The sequence below is a fragment of the Schistocerca serialis genome, chromosome 1 (genome assembly GCF_023864345.2).
Source record: "Schistocerca serialis cubense isolate TAMUIC-IGC-003099 chromosome 1, iqSchSeri2.2, whole genome shotgun sequence".
In the NCBI taxonomy this organism is placed as follows: domain Eukaryota; kingdom Metazoa; phylum Arthropoda; class Insecta; order Orthoptera; family Acrididae; genus Schistocerca; species Schistocerca serialis.
Window position 1 is genome coordinate 129,636,522 of NC_064638.1, and position 26,680 is coordinate 129,663,201.

At 41.0% G+C, this 26,680-nt stretch overlaps 2 protein-coding genes across 2 annotated transcripts in view; one reads left to right on the forward strand and one right to left on the reverse strand.

Moving 5' to 3' along the window:
* Positions 1 to 26,680, forward strand: part of LOC126464102 (rhotekin-like) — a 755,639-nt gene that overhangs the window by 565,897 nt on the left and 163,062 nt on the right. The window lies entirely within an intron of this gene.
* LOC126464143 (serine protease snake-like) overlaps positions 1 to 26,680 on the reverse strand; it is an 80,461-nt gene that overhangs the window by 19,786 nt on the left and 33,995 nt on the right. The window contains exons 2-4 of the mRNA XM_050096212.1: positions 8,397 to 8,564; positions 6,402 to 6,502; positions 4,675 to 4,784 (exon numbers count right to left, since the gene is read on the reverse strand). Coding sequence (XP_049952169.1) covers positions 4,675 to 4,784; positions 6,402 to 6,502; positions 8,397 to 8,564 — 379 coding nt within the window. The remainder of the gene's footprint in view (positions 1 to 4,674; positions 4,785 to 6,401; positions 6,503 to 8,396; positions 8,565 to 26,680) is intronic.

Below are 26,680 nucleotides of genomic sequence, written 5' to 3' on the forward strand. Positions count from 1 at the left end.
GGCATTCATCCATTCATCACACCAAATAGAAATTCTGCCTAAGTCATCTTTTATTCTTCCACAGCCAGTCAACCACAATACTTTCCCATATACTACCATGTCATCAGCAAAGAGGTGCATTTATCTGTTCACCTCAATCTATCCAGTTATTTATGTATATAGAGAACAAGAGCATTCATATCACACTTCACTGGGCCACTCACATATCAGGGAAGCTATTTAGTATGCTCAGACTTCTAACAGTCTGCAGGGGGCAATGTGTCAAACTCTTTCCAGAAATCTAGAGATTTGTAACCTGCCCATTGCTCTTAATCCATTGTTAGCAAGATATCATGTGAGATAATTACATGATGAGTTTCACAAGAGCTGTGCTTTCTAAACCTGTGCTAGTTTGTTGACAGCTTTTCTGACATAGGTATACTTTAAATATGAATATTGTCAAGAAATCTGCAGCAAACTAATTAATGATATTGGTCATTAATTCTGTGGGTCCATTCTTTTACCCTTCTTATATACAAGAGTCATTTGCACTGTTTTTCAGTCCTTGCGGACTTTGTGCTAGATGAGAGACTGGTGATAAATGCAGACCAAGTAAGGGGCCAATCTCAGAGTAATCTCTGTAAATCCAAACTCAGATTCTATCTGGACGTGGTGACTTATTTTCAACTCAGTTGCTTCTGAGTTAATAAAGCCATTGAGGAAGTTGTGAGAGTATTTCTGCTAGAAAGAGCAGGTAAGCAGTTGTCATTATTTGTGAATGGTGGATGTGAAGGAATTATGATTAAAGTTTAAACTGATTGTAAATTACTCTCTGAAGAAGTAGATGTATTAAGCACGGAAGAGGCTCACCATGGTTCTTACCATAGTAAGTGAATTGAAGTGAAGTGAAATGTCCACCATACAACAGTCTGTGTGATGTTCAAACAATGGCATTTTTAACAATCATCCTGTGTGAATGATTACTTACATGGAAAATTTAAATCCTCATCTTTCCCTTTGCTGTCTTCTTTTGGCAAGCCAGACTGGGCAATGGATGATAGGATAGAAGCTTTCGATCTGTGTAGTGATTTTATGTAGAACCAGAATTTTCTTGGGTTCTCAGCAAGATATTTCATTAAGGTATGATGGTGGTAGTTGTAAGCTTCACACATTAGTCCTTTTACAAACACACTTATTTCTAACTTTTGCCTGTTGTCATTTTCACACCTTATTCTGAACTGAGAGTGCAACGGCCTTTGCTTCCTCAGCTTTTTCCCAGTTTAATAAACCAGTCTAATAGACCATGGTGAGCCTCTTCCGTGCTTAATACATCTACTTCTTCAGAGAGTAATTTACAATCAGTTTAAACTTTAATCATAATTCCTTCACATCCACCATTCACAAATAATGACAACTGCTTACCTGCTCTTTCTAGCAGAAATACTCTCACAACTTCCTCAATGGCTTTATTAACTTTGTTAACCACTATCACATCAATGAAATGATAAGTAACCTGTGTGTCTCTACTGTCACTGTCAATAAGGTCAGGCCTGTTTGTAGCTACAAGGTCTAAAATATTTTCATTGCATGTGGGCTATCTAACCAGCTGTTGAAGACAGTTTTCAGGAAACTGTTCAAAACTGTTTCACAAAACTGACTGACTACACCATCTGCAATTAATCCATAGATTCAATAGGTTAAAATTGCCTCAAACTAATTTTGCACACTTTGGGTATTTTTGCACCACTGAGTGTACCCTTTCTTTGAATGATTCTGAAAATGTCATGGTAAAATTGGGTGGCTGGTGAAAACGTCCAAGAACTAATTTTAGTTCCCACAGGCCTTTTACTCATGTCTAGATAACTTCACCATCAGACTCAATTTCAAACTTGATAGACAATATTTTTGTCAGCCGCAATGAACACTCTCTCCAACAACCCCCCACCCCCATGCCATCTAATCATTCTTTTTGATACACATTCCACGCCATAATTAATATTTCAGAGCTTTCTACTCTGGGTTTCAGCCAGCTCTCTGTTCTGAGAATAATTTGACTGCAACAAATTTCCTGAAAGGAAGTAAATTCTGCTTCTTTGATGCAAATACTTCACAATTTATTGTTAAAATTTTGACTGCTACAGTGTCTTTACTTTATATACAGTCTAATTTCACTCTGCATACTGCCTGGTGAGTGTTTGGAGGATGTCAATCTACTGCCTAGCTTAAAAAAAAACCCTTATGCTCTCTACAAGTACCCTGCTATCCATGTAGCTGCTTTCTTTGTGTAGTGAATTCCTGAACTATGACTGAGTTCTATAGTAATTCAGCCCATAATGCAGCTTCAGAAAGCTGCAAAGATCTTCACACAACCCGTGGAGCCTTTGGTTCAGACCCTCTTGTCAGCCCCAAAGCAAATGATCCCGACCAAATCTGGGTATGATGCTGAAAACTGAGTTCTGCTTGCAACCTAGACTATGATGCTGAAAACTGAGTTATACCCTATGAGCAAGGCCAATAGTCTTCACTACTACTGCCAGTCACCTGTATGAACTGAGGATGATCCCATAACCCAAGTGACAGGTGTCATTGGTGTTGACGAGAGCCACAACTTGCAGACAACAGTACCCTGCATCCTCAATAGCTACTGATAGGATCTCCTCCACACCATGGATGAGACCCCCATACAGACATACTGAGAATACATTGCATTTTGCTATTTCTCTTATTGGCTCCGTAATAAGCCTAACATTCGAGTTAAAAAAAAAAATTAAATTAAATAAAATTAAAATTAAAAAAAAACCTGTCCCCATGTGCCTGCTCAGACTCTGCTGGAGGAGTGGCCACCTGTCCACTCAAAGGGTGACTGGGCGGGCCAGACCGCCTCCTCCTTCATTCTCCATCTCAAGTGGTGCAAGTGTATTCCAGCCTGCCAGTCACCTTGCAGTGATGGCAGCTTCCCTACATTGCACACCCTGCAGCAGAGCCCATGAGCTAAATAAGTAATTACCTGAGGTGTCCCAAGTGATGCAACACATTCTCCACAACCACAACACCTTTAGGCATCAGGCTGAAGACAGCCTGAAGAGATTTTGGCTGTTTGGAGCTGCAGCCAACTAGTCCTGTATCCATTTGCTCTATCTACCCTAGTACTATTAACTTAAGAATTAATTATAAAAGCACATGCAGAAAGCAAAATATATAACATATTACTCTCGAAATGTGTCACCAATGGAGGCCAGCACCATACTGAGCCATTTAGCTGCTGTTCAAAAGAAATGACAACTGCACTGTAGATTGTGTGCATCTGTACTTTACTCAAGGTCACGCGCTTTACTGTGAGAGCCATCTATTGAGCACCCAGAGAGTTACCCAGAGAGCATCCCAGAGTGCCCCTGAGAGCTACAACACCAAGAAGAATCGCTTCTCGGCTTTTGGCAAGATCAATGTGTAGTATTTTGGCCCTTAAAAGGGCCTTTTGTTGAGAACTGCTTTCAATGGTTATACAGAGTACAGTCACCCACAATGCGACAATCTTCCAAAGAAGAAGGACCACTAGCCTTCACCCATAAGTGAATACTACAATCAGAATTTATCTTAACACGTCTATGACAAGACAAAGATAAACTCCCCTGTGGCATAAGGTAGGAACCCTCACTAGCAATAATAATCTCAGATACAGGTATAGTACGATAAGCCAAAATTTCACGAGTTTCAAAGGATTCCAAACCAGGTCTCCCTGCATTGTTACAAGCAACGAAAGCAACAGTAATCCATCCGTTACCCAAACTGGATGAAGAAGAAACTTTCATTAAAGAAAAGTTTAACCTCGCGCCACAAAATAGAGTAGGTCCATGAATAAGAACAAATTGAGTAGTTTTACCTACTCCCCTTACTTCGTTCTTTTTGCCCTTCGCGGAAGATGTCGAAGCACCAAGAGTGCCGTCCACATTTACAAGTGTTTTGTAGACAAGCAATCGTAGGCATATAAGAATTAAACTATGAAAGCAACCAAGAAGAGCTAAATAAGTAACTGTCCAATTACATTAAATAAGAAAGTATTCCATTTGGACCTAGTGATTTATTTGTTTCAACTCTTTCAATTGCTTACTATTAACTCCACATGGCAGTCAGTCTGACAGTCAAATGATGGTATCTGTAAAATCCTCCTGCACGAATGATTTCTTGAAGAGGAAATGTAAAACTTCAGCTTTCCTTTTTCTGTCTCCTATTGCCAAACCAGACTGGTTAATGGGTGATTTGATGTGGGACCATACTTTTCTTAGGTTCTTGGCAAGATCTTTCATGTAAATGTGACACATCAATCTTTTAATAAATACATACATTTCTACTAACTTTGGCAGCCAAATTTCCAGGTTCATTTTTGAACTGAGTATTCATGTGAAGAGGTAGGGAGAAGGTAACAGTTTATTAAATTTGTAATGGATGATGAAGTGATTCTTGTGATTGCTAGTGTACAGTTATAACAATATTTTTGTTAATCAGTAAAAAATTTCATGGCAGAACTTGTAAATAGAGATTTTTATCATATTGATTACATTTTTCTGAGACTGTCAATATCTGAGCCATGGGTATGACTGGATGTGACTGCAGATTTCAAGGAATGTGTGGTAAATTATATTAACTTAATTTTATTTTTGTAGAAAGCTATAATGTACCTGATGACTTAATACTTACAGATTACAATCTCCTAGGCATCGTGCAGAGGTGAGCACAGAAGATTCACTCACTAGCACACCAGCATAAAGCCATTTGCTGTCACTTAGATTACCATACCCTAGTACTGCCTGAAACAGAGAAGACATTTCTTTCTACAAAGATTTCATGATTTTTAAAGGTTATGGCATAAGAAACATATTGTGATAATGGCCTGACAAGGAAGTCTGCATTTACACTCCTGGAAATGGAAAAAAGAACACATTGACACCGGTGTGTCAGACCCACCATACTTGCTCCGGACACTGCGAGAGGGCTGTACAAGCAATGATCACACGCACGGCACAGCGGACACACCAGGAACCGCGGTGTTGGCCGCCGAATGGCGCTAGCTGCGCAGAATTTGTGCACCGCCGCCGTCAGTGTCAGCCAGTTTGCCGTGGCATACGGAGCTCCATCGCAGTCTTTAACACTGGTAGCATGCCGCGACAGCGTGGACGTGAACCATATGTGCAGTTGACGGACTTTGAGCGAGGGCGTATAGTGGGCATGCGGGAGGCCGGGTGGACGTACCGCCGAATTGCTCAACACGTGGGGCGTGAGGTCTCCACAGTACATCGATGTTGTCGCCAGTGGTCGGCGGAAGGTGCACGTGCCCGTCGACCTGGGACCGGACCGCAGCGACGCACGGATGCACGCCAAGACCGTAGGATCCTACGCAGTGCCGTAGGGGACCGCACCGCCACTTCCCAGCAAATTAGGGACACTGTTGCTCCTGGGGTATCGGCGAGGACCATTCGCAACCGTCTCCATGAAGCTGGGCTATGGTCCCGCACACCGTTAGGCCGTCTTCCGCTCACGCCCCAACATCGTGCAGCCCGCCTCCAGTGGTGTCGCGACAGGCGTGAATGGAGGGATGAATGGAGACGTGTCGTCTTCAGCGATGAGAGTCGCTTCTGCCTTGGTGCCAATGATGGTCGTATGCGTGTTTAGCGCCGTGCAGGTGAGCGCCACAATCAGGACTGCATACGACCGAGACACACAGGGCCAACACCCAGCATCATGGTGTGGGGAGCGATCTCCTACACTGGCCGTACACCACTGGTGATCGTCGAGGGGACACTGAATAATGCACGGTACATCCAAACTGTCATCGAACCCATCGTTCTACCATTCCTATACCGGCAAGGGAACTTGCTGTTCCAACAGGACAATGCACGTCCGCATGTATCCCGTGCCACCCAACGTGCTCTAGAAGGTGTAAGTCAACTACCCTGGCCAGCAAGATCTCCGGATCTGTCCCCCATTGAGCATGTTTGGGACTGGATGAAGCGTCGTCTCACGCGGTCTGCACGTCCAGCATGAACGCTGGTTCAACTGAGGCGCCAGGTGGAAATGGCATGGCAAGCCGTTCCACAGGACTACATCCAGCATCCCTACGATCGTCTCCATGGGAGAATAGCAGCCTGCATTGCTGCGAAAGGTGGATATACACTGTACTAGTGCCGACATTGTGCATGCTCTGTTGCCTGTGTCTACGTGCCTGTGGTTCTGTCAGTGTGATCATGTGATGTATCTGACCCCAGGAATGTGTCAATAAAGTTTCCCCTTCCTGGGACAATGAATTCACGGTGTTCTTATTTCAATTTCCAGGAGTGTACATAAAGTATTAAGAGTATGTACTAAAAACAATAAATCAATAATAATTGTGACAATAATTACAAATTTAATGTTCCAAGCATACTCACTAGGTAGGGGAATAGGCCTGGTACTGCTATATTCTTGCCAGGAGTCATTTCAATAGGTGGGCACTCATTCACTGTAGCTAGTTGTGCACTCTTTTCACATTCTGTATAAACAAAAACAAGACAAAAATACTAAGGACTGAAGTTGTTTGTTTTTTTCCACTGAGCCATACCATAACTGAACTGCTGATATGCCTTTTGCTACACTGTTTTTATCAGAAATATATCTTTGCCCCATTGCTTTTGCCAGCCTCAGTGAACACTTGTGAAACTTCATTCATCAGTTCTCAAGAATCCTATCGTTTAAGGCTTATTCACATAATACATGTCAGTAATCACTTATGATTTAGTAACCAATGATAGTAACCCACAAAATTATCCTACAATTAATTACATTGTGCTTAATTATTTTTGGGTAGGGTATTCAAAATCCTTTAATTATGTATTGCAACTGCACTGACAAAACATTTTTCAACACACATGGAACTTTTGAGGTTCATTCATGATGATATCATAATTAAACTGCTTGTTTCATGTTACAGTCTGGAAGAATAAAAAACAATGATGAATTTTAATGGAATAATCGCCTTTTTAAAGAGAACTCAGACATCTTTATATAAGTGGAGTGGATTGTTTAATGAAGGTCGCAAACACACACACACACACACACAAACACACACACACAAGTATGATTTATTGAGGGACAAAACTGTCATATGTGAATTATACCCTACACTACCTCTGTAATGAAAATAAATTTGCATTAATCTTCCAATCCTGTGTTAAGTTAGTACACCTAGATGTAAATAAGCAAGCACTTCTCTGTGTAGAAGGCACTAAGTGAAATGGTTTACATTTTCTAGGTATTTTTGGAAGGGCAACAAGAACATTTTATAGAAAAAAGTGTTGGAATGAAGACATATGGCAGCCCAAAACTATGTTCTGCGTCAGATAGTGCTGACAACAGACAACAGTCTCTTTCAGAGTATTGTCCTGCTGACTTCAAACTGGGTCAAATAATCCATTGTTTTCAACTTCTGGGTTACATTTGTTACGAACAAGTACGAAACTTTTAGAATTTCTTTACATTTCAGTACTTTTTTTATATGTTTTTACAATATTTACAACTCTTTCACTGAGCCTGGAACTATTTTTACAGAATTAGTTATAGTTAAACATAATGAGTTACATACTAAGAAAACTTCAGAATAAATTACACATAAATCTGCCTTCAAGCAGAATTTAAATAAGCAGTGTTTTACTGAATTCCGAAGTCTCCAGATCAAGCCAATCACTTCATTTAAAATCAAAGGATCAAGATCAGTCCATGGGAATGTTGGGGCAGACTGGCATCTCAGTACAGTTTTTATTAGAAAATAATATTCACTACTGGTCCATTGCTAAATTAATGCATGCATGAGTGGCAATATAAGTCAGATTTTAGTCACTTCACAGTTAGGAAAAACATGAACAACATGTGATATAATGATTTGAACAGAATTATTCTAGATTGGGTGTAAAACAGCAATGAAATTCATTAGTGCAACTGTACCATTGACATGGACTGATTTGTATTTTTTCATACCTTACATTAGCTAAAAAGTGGGTTCTTTCAACAGCTGGGGCAGAGAGAGAGAGAGAGAGAGAGAGAGAGTGATGTGCCCTAATACCCAAAACGAGTATTTAAATTGATAACCTCTAATTATGCTCACACACAACTACTTTCGAAGTTGAAATCTCCACTCAAAAAGTATTTTCTGAAATTTTTACCAATATTTTCATAGAAAAATTATTAGAAAAGAAACAATCTATTACATATTCCAATTACTCGCTTCAACTGAAAAACTGAGATAGGGAAAGCTCAGTCTTAGTTATATGAGAACGAAGTTCACATTCAATTTAATGCAAATAAAATTAGGAGAGTTATAAGCTCTTTTAAGTACTTCAAGCAAAATAACTGCATAAAAGAAAGGGCAATATTACAGTGAAGACACATACCTTGCCTGCTTTTGATGCCAACACCAGTGGCAGGTGCTGGGGATGTTGTGGTGCTGGGACAGCAGACAAGGCCTTTGGCAACACATGCCTCAGCAGAGGATGCTGACGGACAGTCACTGGCAACACGACACAGACCACCAGAGCCATCGGGTAGCTGACACACCAAGTCTGCACAACACAACCACATGCCAAAATACTACCAATACAAGTATGACAGGCACCATCATAAATTTTTATTAGTAGCAATTCTAAATGCATGTTTTCCTCCAGAGAAAGGAATTAGAGATTCTGCTATGACAAATTTAACTCAACCTTGGCAATATGTTTGATATCCCAACTTATCAAAAGTGTCATGTAATGAAACAATTTTTATTACATTTTAAATAAAAATATTTTTTCTCTTATTTACTGTAAGTTCCTACTAAGGTAAAGCTGCCCGAATCTGAAAATGAACATATCAGTGCTTTTTTAGGCATGGTAATAATGCCCTTGCATCTCTCCAACCTTTTAACTGACTTACCCAACCAGGTATAGGAGGACCTACAGTTTAATATTGACTGTATAACATGAAGCAACACTGTTTCTTTACTCTAGGTAATGCTGTTTAATTTGCTGGCAGCTAGCTAGTAGCCTTGTGTTCAGGTCAGCCTTGCCAATGGATGGTGGCAGTGCAATTGGTGAAGTAAGAAAATAATGCATATTCACTCACTCAGTTACCCATGCACACAAATATCAAACAAAATTTGATTCCTTACCACCTCCTCACTCATCCACTTTTAGATGACCTCTGCATCTCCTTTCTCCCTGCACAGGATGGCAACAATGATATTGTTATGATGCTTTACTGTCACCAATATAATACCACCCCACTAGAATGAGATTTTCGCTCTGCAGCAGAGTGTGCACTGCTGTGAAACTTCCCAGGAGATTAAAATTGTGTGCCTGACCGAGACTCTAACTCGTTACCTTTACCTTTCACTGGCAAGTGCTCTACCTCCTTCCTTCTTCCAGGAGCTCTAGTTCTGCAAGGTTCGCAGGAGAGCTTCTGTGAGGTTTGGAAGGTAAGAGACGAGGTACTGGCAGAAGTAAAGCTGTGAGAACAGGGTGTGAGTCGTGCTTGGGTAGAGCACTTGCCCGTGAAAGGCAAAGGTCCCGCGTTCGAGTCTCGGTCCGGCAAACAGTTGTAAACTGACAGCAAGTTTCTTATCAGCACACACTCTGCTGCATAGTGCAAATCTCATTCTGGAAACATCCCCCAAGCTGTGGCTAAGCAATGTCTCTGCAATATCCTTTCTTCCAGGAGTGCTAGTTCTGCAAGGTTCACAGGAGAGCTTCTATGGAGACGAGGTACTGGCAGAAGTAAAGTTGTGAGTACAGGGTGCGAGTTGTGCTTGGGTAGCTCAGTTGGTAGAGCACGTGCCCTCAAAAGGCAAAGGTCCTGAGTTCGAGTCTCGGTCCAGCACACGATTTTAATCTGCCAGGAAGTTTCATACCACCCCACTATTTTCCAACATAATTCTCAATTCTAATTCCACTGGCTGCCTTAAAGAAAGAGCTAAAAAAATCAATCAGCAATTACACTTGCTCTCAAACACAGTGAATCAGTTTTCTAACATTTGCAGGCCAACATGGATAGTTTATTTCTTCTCTCCTGACAAAAGCCATTAAAACAATGACTAAGTTGAAGGAGTCATCTTCCTATATAAAATTATTGTTTATTATTTATAGACAATATGTTCCACTGATGTGTTACGGAAATAAAAATTTTTACTGTATGTAGCTTCATAATCCCCAAGGGCGAGAAATTAACTAACTGCTAAATAATGAAATAAAGAGTTTGTTTCAAAATAAAATAATAGTCTACAGAGTAAAATTATTTCCTTGAAGGAATTTACAATGGCTGTGGATATGTACATGAAAAAGAATGATGATTAACCTCAAGAATCCAGCTTATCGCTATCAGTTACACTAACAGCAACAATATTTTTAACAGGAAATTATTTACAATGTTTTACGTATTTATTAAAATCAAAGACTGAAGTATGAGCCATTTATCTACAGCATACTATCTGATCGCAATCCTGGATCTGAGTAATTTTTATGTTTACTGTTATGTTTACAGACTGAACTGGAGTAGTTGAACCATAATACTTGTAGCTCATAGTCTAAGCTACGTAGTGAAAAAATGATACTAAAATCAGTACATAAATATTTATTCATTGTGTTAATCTTAACGGTCTTGTATACTAGTCTTGTACACTACTATTACATTTTGTTCTCAGGATATCAAACAGAGACAAAATAATTTTATCTATGAAGTAAAATAATCAACAGATGCCAACTAATAACACTGCAAATAGGAATAATGTATGCATCAAAGTGTAATAACCTAACAATAAAGAAATTAAATTTTGTCAGAGCAAAGTAGAAAAAAGCTTCCATCTGCTCTGAAGCTCATCCATGCTGCAAATGTAGGGCAGTACCAGAGCCTTCTTGATCAATTCCCCAGCCATTGTATGCTCACTTGGAGCACTGTGAGAGGTACAGCACAGTGTAGTCCAACACATTCACATCACGTCTGTTCTTCCAGTTCTGAGCAGACCATGATGCCTCACACCAAACCGACTTGCAGCTGCTAAAGCCGAAATCAAGGCTATGCTTTGGGATGGCATCATTGGCATTTGAGCAGCCCATAGTGCTCTCCTCCTAGTACTGGAGGAGGATGCAGTTTGGTGCCCTCAATCATTTCACCACCCCTGATAAACAACCAGTCTCACACTTCTACCATTTTAACAATTTATTCAGTGGCACTTTGATGTTTAGCATCCTTGACTGCATGAAAGCATTAACACAGATACTAATCACCATGCCCTTTGGCCTAAGAAATGCTGCATGGACATAGTGGCAATCCATTGACAGTGTGCTATGTGACCTACCTTTTTGCTTTACCTATGACATTGTAATTCTGTCAGAGACAGCAAAGGACTTGGAAGAGTAGTTGAACGGAATGGACAGTGTCTTGAAAAGAGAGTATGTGATGAACATCAACAAACGCAAAACGAGGCTAATGGAATGTAGTTGAATTAAGTCGGGTGATGCTGAGGGAATTAGATTAGGAAATGAGACACTTAAAGTAGTAAAGGAGTTTTGCTATTTGGGGAGCAAAATAAATGATTATGGTCGAAGTAGAGAGGATATAAAATGTAGAATGGCAATGGCAAGGAAAGCGTTTCTGAAGAAGAAAAATTTCTTAACATTGAGTATAGATTTAAATGTCAGGAAACCGTTTCTGAAAGTATTTGTATGGAGTGTAGCCATGTATGGAAGTGAAACGTGGACGATAAATAGTTTAGGCAAGAAGAGAATAGAAGCTGTAGAAATGTGGTGCTACAGAAGAATGCTGAAGATTAGATGGGTAGATGACGTAACTAATGAGGAGGTATTGAATAGAATTGGGGAGAAGAGGAGTTTGTGGCACAACTTGACTAGAAGAAGGGATCGGTTGGTAGGACACGTTCTGAGACATCGAGGGATCACCAATTTAGTATTGGAGGGCAGTGTGGAGGGTAAAAATCATAGAGGAAGACCAAGAGATGAATACACTAAGCAGATTCAGAAGGATGTTGGCTGCACTAGGTACTGGGAGAGCACAGGATAGAGTAGCATGGAGAGCTGCATCAAACCAGTCTTAGGACTGAAGACCACAACAACAACATCTCTGTAATACGGAATGAAGTGACAAAAATCATGGGATAGCAATACGCACATATACAGATGGCAGTAGCATCGCGTACACAAGGTATAAATGAGCAGTGCATTGGTGGGGCTGTCATTTGTTGTTGTTGGGGGAGGAGACCAGTCTGCAAGGTCATCAGTCTCATCGGATTAGGGAAGGATGGGGAAGGAAGTTGGTCATGCCCTTTCAAAGGAACCATCCCGGCATTTGTGTGGAGTGATTTAGGGAAATCACGGATCTAAATCAGGATGGCCGGATGCAGGATTGAATTGTCGACCTCCTGAAGTTGTCATTTGTACTCAGGTGATTCGTGTGAAAAGGTTTCCGGCACGTTTATTGCCACACAATGGGTATTAATAGACTTTGAATGTGGAATGGTTGTCTGAACTAGACAAATGGTATCTTCCATTTTGGAAATCGTTAGTAAATTCAGTATTCTGAGATCCACAGTGTCAAGAGTGCACTGAGAACACTAAACTCCGAGCATTATCTCTCACCACAAGCAATACAGTAGCTATCAGCGTTCACTTAACGACCTAGAGCAGTGGCGTTTGCATAGCACTACTACTTTATATATTCGTCTCTCGACAGTGTCAGTAGCCGTATAAGTATTTAACATCAGTCCACCAGTGAAACAGAGCTAACTTGAAATACGAAATATTTGTTATTGCTTCTGTGCGTGCAAATATACACTGCACAAACGATGGGCATGATACCGAAAAGAAATTCAGCAACTGCGTATCATACAAGCTCGCACACGTACCACCTCGCCTTTAGAACAACCACAGTTTGACTTTCGAAAATATAGCGGCTAATAGCGCAACATGGCACGCAGGAAGCGCTAATTTAACGTGCCGCATCCTCTGTTTATAGTCTGCCTCTTCGATAAAGACAGCTTTTTCTCTATTCTTGCTTGTCGCTTGTTTCTCTTTTTGCTGGATCACCATCTCTTTGCTCTTCGCCCAAAATATCTGAAAGATTTTCTGAGTTCTTCCGGCAAGATTGGAATCTCTCTTCGTATGTCCTCTAAGCTCATTCCTACACTCTTCATGAACTCATATCTTGACGTCGTACCTCTATGTAGATACAAGAGTTGAACAAAATTACGGAAACGACTGCGACAAATGCATGCTTGAACACAAATTCAGATGTGGCCCGCACGTTGCGCTGTTGTGTTTGACCCCTAACTGCACCTGAACAGTGACCTCAGTACGTTGCCAAGTTTCCTGAGCAGTTTTGAGTGCATCATGTAAACTAAGTCAAACGAGGGCAAATTGTTGGTTCTTGGGTAATTTCCAATATTTATTGCCTATTTAAGTCGCTGTGTCCAAACGATACATATCGATCGTGCGATCTTAAATCGATCACGCGACTCTGGTGGCGGGCGTTATGAGTATGTATACGGTGGTCACTACAGCAATGACAAAAGAAGACCGTTACAAAAATACTTGTAATTGCAAAGGAGATGACTTACCTGCTCGTCGTTGGTGTTGTCATGCGAAAGACCATGAGATGTGTACGCTACAGGAACAATTCCCTTTTTGCCATTAATTTCGGGAGGTATGTAATTCACAGCAATTAAAGGAACGACGGAAAACAGATAAAAATGACGATCACAAATAATTGATCACAACGCCCGCCACCACAGTCGCGTGATCGATTTAGGATCGTGCGTTCGATATGTATAGTTTGGACCCCGTGACTTCGATTGGCAATCATTCTTGGAAATTACTGGTTCCTATCTAGTGGGTGCTAGGTAACCAAAGTATTTTGAGCTCCAAGAGACACCGCTTACAAGCAAAACCACAATGTGGAAGAAAGTGTGTATTGATTGAGTGATCCTGAAGGACTGTCACTGGAAAGGACTATGACGAAAAATAAGAGGACGACAGCTGCAAAAGCCACTCAGAACGAATGTCGCATTTTTGAATCCTAACACCACCAAAATATCACAGAGGGAGCTCCATAAGCAGGAAATTGTAGGCGATTTGGAATTATAAAACCACTCACCAGTACTGCAGATGCCCATAACAGGAAAACGTGATGCCTAAGCCATTAAAACTGGAGTGTGGAGTAATGAAAGAAAGTCATCTGGTCAGATGAATTGTTTCACACGGTTTCCATCTTCTTCTCAAGTGCCCCTGTTCACTCAGCTTACATTGTTCACAACTGGTTTTGTGACCATGAGGATGTACTGTCGCATCTCACCTGGCCAGCAGATCATATTATTGAGCCTTTGTGATCTACTGTGGTGAGATGTATGCGTCACCGCTTTCCACCTCCATCACCATTACCGTTACTATGTTGCAGGAAGGGTGGTATAATATTCCCTTGAAAGCAAAACAGGACATTTATCCATTCCGAAACAAGGGGAAGCCGCTTTGAATGACAACGGCTTTCTTAGACCGTATTAGGCATAGGAATATGTCGCGGTTTTGGTACTTCCGTATTTTTGTCAACCCTCTGCACATAACAGACATTTGCGCAGCTCATTAATATTGGAAGGTAAAATACTGCCAGTGACCGGTTACCTGAATACTTACTGCACTTCATGTCCAGAGCGTCTACGCCACATTTTGTGCCATTATGCAAACGCAATTTCTGGTCTGTTGCTTTCTTCATAAGTATATGCAAGGTGGTGGAGTGAACGAAGCACTATAACTGGCTTAGATTTTTTGGAACAATAGGCAATTATGGAAGTTCCTTACTAAAACCATAAATACTGGAAACTGCTTCTTTCATTTGTCAACTTGTTTTTCAGATGAAATAGTATCTGAAGTTTATTCTCAGGTATCATGAGAATAAAAAGGAAAAAATTACAAACTTCCTACGTAAATTTTCATGGAGCACTAAGTAGTTGGTTCGTCACATTTCACGTACTTGTATGCTGTCATTCTGTTCCATTTTAGAGTTCCAACGATGTCAACTTGTTTTTCAGCAGTTGCTTAGCAATTCAGAGGAGGAAGACCAATTATTTGCTTTGATATATAAGAAACTATCAGCCTCGATTTGCGGTAATGAAACCAACCAGCCCAAATAATTGAGCCTTCTTCAGAAGATATAACTGAATCTACAATTTGTCTAACACTGGTATCGCTGAGGCGGACAAGCCTCCCCACCAACGACAAGATCCATGGTTCATGGAGCAGGCATTATGCGCTCAATTATCGCACTTGAGGTAAGGGTGGTCTACCACTTGTCAGGCAACGCACGTGAATCTTTTAAACTAGCTTGGTTTTTTGGTTTCATTACCGCAATCGAGGCTGATAATTTCTTATGTATTAGATTATCACGATTGCTGTCTGTGCTGCAATGTTGAAAGTACAAATATTTGCCTTGATATTATTGTTTGTTCCACATATATGCCCTACAATTGGAAAGGCAAATCACTGATTGTGTTGGCTTTTGGATCTTTTCTGTTCCTCAGACAATGTTCTTCCATCACTGTCTTTCCCCTCAGATATAAGCATTATATAAATGAGGTATGTGCATCTGTGAGGCACATGACTTATGCCGTATTTAGCAGGTTTCTCGTGTATAAACATTTTAACTTGGGATATGCCCTAAATGAGATGAGATTCAAATCCTGCATGATCCCCATGGAACATACCTTCTGACACAAAAAGATGATGACAATGTTGGGCACCGTTGTTGTAAGATCATCTCTGTTCCTTTGCTTGCAAGTAGATGCATTGTCAAATCTGAGACTCACCAATAAAACTTATCATTCTTGGGTCACGGTTGTACGAAAAATAGGACGTCTAGTACATTCAGCTGCAAAGAATGATGCCTAGTTTTCACGTCCAGGCTTTAAAGTGGAACACAGAACAATCAAACCTGTCAATGCCTAAACTTCAGCCATGTCTGTAACTTTATAGTTGGAGGAGGAAGGATTCTGGAGTTTATTCTTTACGAGTTGCAGTTTTGGGTTGGTATGTATATGGTCTCATCCAAAATCTTAGAGGTGAAAAAATAAACGTCATATTTCTTCTTGGTCTGGACCATTACTTAACCGACTGGCATGGCCTAACCACAAAGAATCTATTATTTATTATATTTTTGTGTAGCATCTTAGTAGTACAATTGGGCACTAACTCCAATCGAAAGTTCTCTTCAGATCCCCTATTCTGAAGCAGTCATCGTCGGCTAGAGTGGCCAGCGGTTCTAGGCGCTACTGTCTGGAGGCGAGCGACCGCTACGGTCGCAGGTTCGAATCCTGCCTCGTGCATGGACGTGTGTGATGTCCTTAGGTTAGTTAGGTTTAAGTAGTTCTAAGTTCTAGGGGTCTGATGACCTCAGAAGTTAAGTCGCATAGTGTTCAGAGCCATTTTTTGAAGCAGTCATCACCACCTCGTTCATACTCGGAGAAGACAAGATCACTCTAATCTATTTCGGATGCATGGTGTCGGAATCTGATATATGACCTTCTCCCAGGACTTAAAGAATCGTGTAAATGCTAGCCATCATCGCTCTCGTCTTTTTGTCATAAATCCAGCTGCACCAAGCATCTGCTTCTTTATAACACGTGAGGTATCCTTCTACAATGACGGTTGGGGTTGTTTGGAGGAGGAGACCAGACAGCGAGGTCATCGGTCTCATCGGATTAGGGAAGGCCGGGGGAGGAAGCCGGCCGTGCCCTTTCAAAGGGACCATCCCAGAATTTGCCTGCATCGATTTAGGGAAATCGCGGAAAACCTAAATCAGTATGGCCGGACGCGGTATTGGACCGTCGGCCTCCCGAATGTGAATCCAGTGTGCTAGCCACTGAGCCAGCTCGCTCGGTCCACAATGACGTCCACACAATAATAAGTTCAACTCACAAAGGAAGCATAGCTGAAATACCGGACCAAATTAACAATGCACGTGTGTTCAATATATGTTGAGAAATTTTATACCCAGCTACGAAACTGATGTCACCAAACAACGGCTCCAAATAAAACCTACCACTTAGTCTACTGCGGAATAATTTCTCTGAAACAGTGGAAACAGGGCAGGAATATCCATCTTACCAGGTGAGCGTTACAGAACAAACGTTACATCATTATTTTGATAAAATGTGTATGCATTGGTTTGTGATTTGTCCAGATACCGTACTAAAAGATATTTAGTTACTTGATGACGTTTATGAAAATAATATAGAAATTAAAGTGCAGGTGCTGGTAACAAAATCACAAAGACAAACTACTGTCTTGGTTCTGATTCAACAACTATGGTAAGTGGGCCAGTCTGGTACCAGAGTCTAATACGTACAGTTACGACATTCTTTGGTGCAAAAGTTATTCCCGTTCGATAGCTACAGTGTCACCAGCGTTCCAAGCGTCAAGAAAGCACATACTCCCATGCGTCATACGAATAATGTTCGTTTTTCATTGTTTTCTGCTTAATTAGCAAAACAGTTGTTATATTTTAGGGTTACAGTCAGTAGTAAAGTGCCACAAGACACGAATTATCGTGAAACGTGTAGAAACAGCTCAATCTCTCTGACTCAGTGACGTAAGCTACAACATTTTTGAGAAGAAATACTTTCGAATATGTGTATATTTGCGGCTTACTCCGCTGAAAGCAAGAGAATGTAAACACATGATTCATCCATGAGGAGCACACATTTCTGGTGTTGTCTGCTGTTATTGTCATAGGCACTGTCTAACAGTAAAAATAAAAAAATAAAAAGTGTGGAGCATAATGATTCGACCGTTCTTTGTCTTCACTTGACTTTGTATTAGACGAATATGTTTGCAAAGGTAATTACTTTTGCTCCAAAAGTGAATACATGAGATTTTTGCTGCATTTTGATAGGAATTGTTTCTTCTCTTGACGATTTATTATCACGTCTGTGTCGGTTTCCCTTTTGCTACGAGTGTGATGGCTTATTTGGTGCGTAAAATAATGCAGCTATTTCATTCCATATAGGTTTCCTACATTCCACATTTACTTACTTGGCGGGAAGTATAGCGAACAAAACACTGCTTTGGTGGCTAGATAAATGACGTTTTCTTGCAACGGGTCAGGTGTTTACTAGCAGTTTTTTGTTCTTAAAGGAAAACGACATTATTCAGTAAATATCTGTACAGCATGGTCATCAGCGCCCAAACGCGTAGAAACAGTAACACATGCGGTGAAGGGACGAAGACGGACAGCGAACAAGGAGAACGGCTAAAAGACACAGACCTGACGCAGTTCCAAATCCTCACATACAGAGGCAAAACAAAAGGAGAAGAAACGCACTAAAAAGGAAAGAAAACACAAGGAAAAGAGAACAGAAATCGAAGTGAAACAAGTAGGTAATCGTGACTGACAGACCACTTAGCTAAAACCTGGGTGAGCCAGTCACCCAGCAGCACATTAGGAAACTTGAAGAATGACAAATGTGATGTCTTTTCTCGGATACTGTCGATTTTTATGGCACTAAATACAATCCATATTGTAAAAGACTATGTTACAAATCAAAATAAACGTTGGTATTTGCACTCATCTAATATCTTATTCAGAAGTGTCGCTTGCTAGCCGCTTGGGGTGCTGCTGTCGCTGTGGGCAACAAAAACAGAGGGAGTGTTGCGACCGTTGTTAGACTGTGTTGGTACTGTCTCCAGTGCAATGAATCGATTACGATCACCTGTGCACATTATCAACAGCCCACGTGCGTTGCAGAGACCGCCTAGGTGACGTGTCGTTAGCATTCGAAGATGATGATGATTCCATGTCACCAGCGGCGATGCTCTCTTGCAGCCTCGACCGGTAGCCAGATGCCTCAGCCCCAGTGACTTAAGACGGCTATTCTGAATGTCAGCATGTATTTAACGGTGCCACAGTGAGATCGCATGTCTGAAAAATGCGTGGTCATCATTATGATTGTTATCGCCACAAGACTGTCAGGTGCGGACTGTGGTAGCCAAGTTCGGCAGACGTCCACCTTCAGAGGTTATCTGTTATTAACTACAGTACAGATCCGTTTACCCGGCATCATTTGATGATTTGTGTGATACGACTGATGTCTAGTGGAGCGAAATAACTTCTGGTCGCGCAGGATGTACCCGACCACGTGTGCAGTGATTTGATGCCTTTTGCAGTCATCACAGCATTTTGACAGTTGATGATTGGTACAGGTTTTGGGAGAAGTCACTGAAATGCACACAAAACTGAGCATCTTATGTGTTTGATGCATCTGCTTGTTAATACGATGGTCATTCAATAATTAAAAAGACAAATTGGTCTGGGGGAAAAACTGTTAGCAGGGCAAGTTTGGTACTTTTATGGCTTTACGATGGCATCACTGGGATGAGCCCTGATCAGCTGATATATCAAATCGCTCTGAGAACTATGCGACTTAACTTCTGAGGTCATCAGTCGCCTAGAACTTAGAACTAATTAAACCTAACTAACCTAAGGACAACACACACATCCATGCCCGAGGCAGGATTCGAATCTGCGACCGTAGCGGTCACGCGGTTAAAGACTGAAGAACCTTTAACCGCACGGCCACACCGGCCGGCAGCTGATATATCAACAACGTTTTGTTTATAACCTCAAAAATACAATTCTAGATGGCGAGTCCGCATGAAACGTCCACATTAGTCGAACAACATTCTGTTATTCGTTTATTACTTGCAGAAGGCAAGAAACCAGTGAATATATACTGTAGAATGTATAAAGTTGATGGTGAAGGTTGTATGAATTGTGCAAACTTTTATAAGTGGGTATAGCAGTTCAAAAATGGTTGTGACTCAGTGACTGACGAACACCGCTCTGGCCGACCAGTTACAGTTTCAAATCCCTCACTTGAAAGTGGAATTGATGACGTTATTCGTGCCGACCGCCGTGTGACTGTGGAAATGATAGTTGATAAGGTTCGAGTAGGTACTGGTACAGTTCATAATATTATCTGTAACAGGCTAAGTACCGCAAAACATGTGCAAGATGGGTCCCAAAGGAGTTGACGCGACTACACAAGGGAACAAGGTTGAGAGTGAAGGAATGTTATGAAAGAGAAAGTGAGAAGTTGCTCAACAAAATTTTAACTTGTGATGAAACTTGGGTTCACTATTGTGAGTCAGAATCAAAAAGACAAAGCATAGAGGGAAAGCACACCAACTCACCTCTCAAGAAAGAATTCAAAACCCAAGCATCAGCAGGAAAAACCCATGTTGACGGTGTTTTGGGATGCTGAAGGTCCAGTTTTTTGCTATTATCTCGAAGAGCATCGTACAATGAACACCCAATACTACTCGGATTTGCTTTTAAACAAGGTGAAGCCAGCCATGAGGGATATATGTCGTGGATCTTAGAGGAGAGGTGTGATTCTCCAACAAGACAACGCACGTCGTCATATTGCTCAACTAACCCGTGGAACCGTCAACAAAATGGGCTGGGAATTACTTCCTCATCCCTCTTACAGTTCTGATTTAGCACCGAGTGATTTCCATTTGTTTGGTTCACTGAAGGAGGAATTACGTGAGAAGAGGTTCCAGGACAACGAGGACGTGAAAAAGTTTGTGGGAAACTTGTTCAAACATCAAGATAAAGAGTTCTTTGCAGCCACAATAAAAAAGTTTGTAGCCCGTTGGAAAAAAAGCATAAATGTTCAAGGGGATTATATTGAAAAGTAGAAAAAGTATTGTTTTGTGAAAATAACAGCTTTTTTCTCCAGACCAATTTGTCTCTTTAATTATTGAATGACACACTGAGTATAACTAAAGGTTAATGCCTTAGCCGACCCAGATTCTACTAGATAAAATTGTTTAGATTTTTTAAAAAATGGCTATTTTTTAAATTCATCATAATTTTTCTTGCAAGTGCTTATAAGTCATTACCATTTAATGTAGACAGTGTATTGCAAAGTCACTCGTTGTTACGCTACGTGTTGTGCTAATAAAGAAAAGAAAGGTTTATAAAACTGTTCCATAGACTGAGCTATCAGTTTTGTTATAAGTGCTCTCGTCATTTCTGCTACAGAACTAGAATGGTTTTGATACATTAATGTTTTAAGCTATTGGTTTAAAGCTTCAGTTCAATGCTGATTTGAAGAGAGAATTAAAATGGAATAACCTTTGTGGTTGGGTAATTACTCTGTTTTTAGAGATATAGTATCAGGATTGTTTTGCTTAATGTTCGCTTGCATGAAAAACTTTAAGTTCTGACTATTTTACAGTGTACTTATCTTTTCTCTGTTTTTGTTGTATTATCGAACTGTATCCAACCATTTTATCAGTTGTGTCCATGAGCATAGGTGAAGACGGAACTGTCTTCCGAACTGCTATGACGATAGTCTTTTATAATTACTAAATTCAATATTGTGTTAGACTTCATATTAAAGTCTTTGATGTTACGCTTACTAATTTCAAGTTTTCAAGACAGCTTGGGCAAGTTGGTTCAACTGTTGTAAATGATTAATTTTTAACAATCTTTGCTATTAGTTGTCAACTTTACAAAATCAATAAGTGAAACAAAGGTTTGTGAAATTTGTTTTAAATTAATTTTTTGGTGGCTTGGACGCTTGTGTTTACCCAAAACGTCGCTAGCAGTTTCAGTAGTGTTTATCTGTAGCCACCACAGATGCACCAAATCATAGTACAAGCCGACTTTTCAATATTGCTTAGCTCGTAATCGTGTCACGTCAGCCCAGGTGCCTTCGTTAATATCTCAACACAAGGGACGAAGAGGGAAGTCTACAAGGAAGCATATCAGACTTCTAGATGAGTTCACGGAAACAGCAGCATCGGACAACGTAGTTAAGTATCATCTAGCTCTGTAGCATCGTTCCAAGAATCGTATGGCTGCCTTCGCGTTAAGGAAAGGTGGCCCCGTTTATCGCGAGCATGTTCCTAGTTCTTGCGTCATCAGTAAAGAGTGACCCACGTACCGGAGCAGGGAATCCCGAAACCAAAGGTGAGGCACTGACGCACTAATACGCACATTTAAGTCTCCCACCGGGGCTTACGACAAATTCTCGCTAATATTGTGTCATACCACTCTTCGAACAGCGAAATACTAAATAGCATTTAACTTCGTGAGAATGTTCAGCAATTTTATAGAAACCAGTGAACCTTAAAAGTATGAACATTATTTGTCACGTCGCAGTCGATTGAAGATACTACGACGTGAACAAATGGGCGACGGAGAACATTTGACGAAAAAAAGAATGTGATTTGTCTTCTGAATGAACACAACCAAACAAACAGTACTGTTCTTGTTTTTTTTGCATTAATTATTTAGCAATATGCATGGTCGTACACGGAAATTTATTCAGAGGAGGAAGGTGGCAAGACTAAAATTGCCACTTTACTAATTAACCCATGGGTGCAAAATGATCCCTAACACACTTCTATCTGTAGGTAAATGTGGAAGAGCTGTGAGAACTTCATTCTGCCACCCTTAGCGGATTGATTACATTGTTCTACTTAAGGATGAGCTGGCTAATTTTTTTTTTTTTCTGTGTGGTTCTTTTACCTGTCGCCGCAACCCACATACATCTGTTGCCATCGATTTCTATCTTTCGATGGTTTGCCTTCTGTTTCTGTTTTCCTCGTGACTTCCTTTACCAGTAAACATTTGGTCTTCCTCTTCTCCTCTAAGGACAGTACGTAAACTGTATCTTCCTTCTGTCATTCGCATTGTATGAAAATTCCAGGCAAGCTGCCGTTGTTCTACCATACCTGTGATGCTTTCTCAAGCTTGCCTCATGTCCGTAGTATCAGTTTTTACATGGTCTAGGTGAGATATCCTACATGGTCTCCTGAGATAGTCCATTTCTACGACTCTCACTCTGTGTTTTTTTTCTCCAGTAAGCTCCCAGCACTCCCATCTATAAGTTGTTAAAGGCGCTACAGTACTTCTATGGTTAATCTTCTTTACTTTCTAACTTACCTTAGAAGTCCATGACATAGGATTTCGCTTCTGGATTACTGTCTTCTCAAGGGCTTCTCGTTGCTGTATTCCCCAATTACTTGTTCCATCTTCTGATAGGATGCTATCCAAATATTTAAATTTTTTCTTGCCTTTGTGTCTTTATGTGCTGGCCATCTACTATCATGTTTCCTGCACTTTATCTACTGCGAAGGTATTCAGTCTTTCGAAAATTTACTTTTAATCCTCTCTTATAATATTGTTCTAATAATTCCCTTTGCATAAAACAGATATCACCCTCTTCCATAGCTACGATTACCTGGTGATCTGCGAAGTATACATTGTGTACAAGCATGGCTCCTTCGTTGTCCGAACGCGCATTCTTGCACATTTCCTACTCCACAAGTTCAAATGTTCAGATGCGTGTGAAATCTTATTGGACTTAACTGCTAAGGTCATCAGTCCCTAAGCTTACACATTACTTAACCTAAATTATCCCAAGGATTAACACACACACCCATGCCCAAGGGAGGACTCGAACCTCTGCCGGGACCAGCCGCAGAGTCCATGACAGCAGCAATCCACAAGTGTAAGGCTTTTTGCACGTATATATTAAACGACGTAGGAGACAAGCAGCACCTCCGCTTTAATCCTTTTGTAATTTTTGAAGGCTGCCTCATTATTTATAAGTTTTAATATTGATAGATAACTGCAAATGTTTAATAGATAACTGCAATTGTTTTTATAAGGAGGGGAGGAGGGAATTGGTGCATACGTATCAAACATATCGAAGAAGCTAATTCTTACGTCTACTTACTGAATGAAACTAGTCTCTCTGTGCGAGGAGAACTTGCAGAGTTTGGAAAAAAATAAGGAACACTACAATCACAACACATCATCATCGCTAATACGGTGTAGGAAAACCGATGGCATACGTAACAGCTTCCAGCCGTCTTGGAAAGAATAAATATAGGACCTATTTTGTTTTCAAGGGAATCTGAGCAGCCTCCTTAGATTGTTTGCAGATGACGCTGTGATTTACCGTCTGGCAAAATCATCAGACGATCAATTCCAATTACAAAATGATCTAGAGAGAATTTCTGTATGGTGCGAAAAGTGGCAAATGGCACTAAACAAAGAAAAGTGCGAGATCATCCACATGGGTACTAAAAGAAATCCGATAAATTTTGGGTATACAATAAATCGCACAAACCTAAGGGCTGTCAATTCGACCAAATACTTAGGAATTACAATTACGAGCAACTTAAATTGGAAAGACCATAGATAATATTGTGGGGAAGGCGAAAAAAAAGACTGTGCTTTGTTGGCAGAAAGAAGATGCGACAAACCCATTAAAGCGACAGCCTACATAAGTGTGCGTCCTCTGCTGGAATATTGCTGCGCGCTGTGGGATCCTTACTACGTAGAATTGACGGAGGACATCGAAAAGGTGCAAACAAGGACAGCTCGTTTAGTGTTATCGCGCAATAGGGGTGAGAGTGTCACTGATATGATACGCGAGTTGGGGTAGCAGTCATTGAAACAAAGACGGTTTTCTTTGCGGCGAGATATATTTACGAAATCACCAGCTTTCTCTTTCGAATGCGAAAATATTTTGTTGACACCCACCTACGTTGGTAGAAATGATCATAATAAGAGAAATCAGAGCTCGAGCGGAAAGATTAAGGTGTTCCTTTTTCCCACGCGCCATTCGAGAGCGGAATGGTAGCGAAGTAGTATGAAAGTGGTTCGATGAACCTTCTGCCAGGCACATAAGTTTGGATTGCAGAGTAACTGTGTAGATGTAAGTGTAGATGTAGATGTTATATCATTCTGCCATGTTGAGATCAGCTAACAGGGGTGGCCAGGGAAGATGCGAAAATTTATCCTCGTGTTCACAAAATCAGTCCTGGACGATGTGAGTTGTGTGAACAGGCGCTCTGTCGTCTTGGAAAGCAGCGTCACCTTTGGGGAACGAACATTGTACCTTGGGATGCAGCTAACCAGCCAAAACAGTCTCTGGCAGTAATGCGACCTTGCTGAGCAGTCACAAAAATTAATCAACCTGTGCCAGAGGTTGGAAACAGTGAAATGAGAGTCATCCGACCAAATTACATTTTCCCCTCTGCTCCACAGTCCAGGTTTGATGGCTTCGGCAAAACATTTTCCTGTTACGGGCGTCCGCAGCTCGAGGTCTAGTGCCTAGCGTTGCTGCCTCTGGATCATGGGGTCCCGGGTTCGATTCCTGACCGGGCTGGGGATTCCCTCTGCCCTAGGACCGGGTGCTTGTTTTGTCATCATGTCATCATCATAATTCGTGACAGTTGCTTGATCGGACTGTGTAAAAATTGGACTGTGAAAAATTGGGCATTTGTATGGGCGCTGATGACCGCGCACTTGAGCGCCCCACAAACCAAACATCACCATCCGGTTACGGGCATTTGCGTCACTGATAGTGGTTCTGGAATTGCAGCTTGACCTACAATTTCCTGCTTATGGAGCACCCTTCGTGTTTTTGTGCTGACTGGGTTCTCGAGCGCGACATGGCATTTGCAGCTGTAGTCCTCTTATTCTTTTCGTCACGATCCTCTTCAGTAACCGTCCGTCGCTATCACTCAAAAACTCACTTTCATCCGCGATGTGACTTAGCGGAAGATGTTTATCCACTTTTCCTGTATGCGGTGTCTATTGAAACACAGAACACTTCGGCTATCTTTGATACTGAAGCACCCATTATAGGAGCATCAACAATGTGCCTACGTTCAAAGTCACTTAGTTCCGACGTAACGCACTCACAACTACACGGAACACTGTGCTGACCACGACAGATTATTGCGACGTATTAAGGCCACTGCGCAGATGCCGTTCGTGGTTAGTTACAACAGCGTCTGCGTTTATTTCTAAGTATGCATTTCTCACGCTGTTTCCATATTTTTGCCCAACAATTGTAAATTTAAGTTTATTTTTCCACCTGATTGTTGCGGAAAGCATTACAATTCTAGCCCATAGGCCCCATCGCATCCGATACCTGTCTCAAATATCAGCAGTCTCTTGTTTTTCCAGCAGTTTTTACATCATATCATTGCACAATGAGAAACTCAAAAGCAATACCCAACATCATTACTCACCTTCGTCTCTCATCAAGACAGTACGTGATGCTATAATACATTCATGCTCGATATAAGCAAACGTTTTGCCCTGATAAATAGTCAGAGCACCAATGCTGAAACATCACAACCATCATCAGTATTGCAAAATACCTTTTTTCCCATCTGACTTTGGTTTCTTTGTGATACTCATATCATAAGAATATACCACTACTGAATGTCCATGGTGGTATTGCAACCTTCCTTGGTTTCCTACAGTTTACTTTACATAATCCCATTCCCATTAAGAAGCGATGGAAGGAAGGAAAACGCTAACTACTCAGTGTTGTCCATAACGCTATGATTACCCGTGTCCTAAATGCCTATAGCAATGTAGGCCACAGGCTAAGGCTGTATTGTCTACGCGACCGTTGATTTTTGTGCATCACAATCTCTGAATGGGAAAACTATTTAAGCGCACGATTTAAGGGAGACACGTGATATGCTATCTAAGAGCTACTGTGGTAATGCGATGAGCGATTTAGATATCAAGCTGGATGTAGCAACTTGTGGCAGACATCAAATGAAGTAAATACATAAGTATATCGAAAGAATCAGCAACC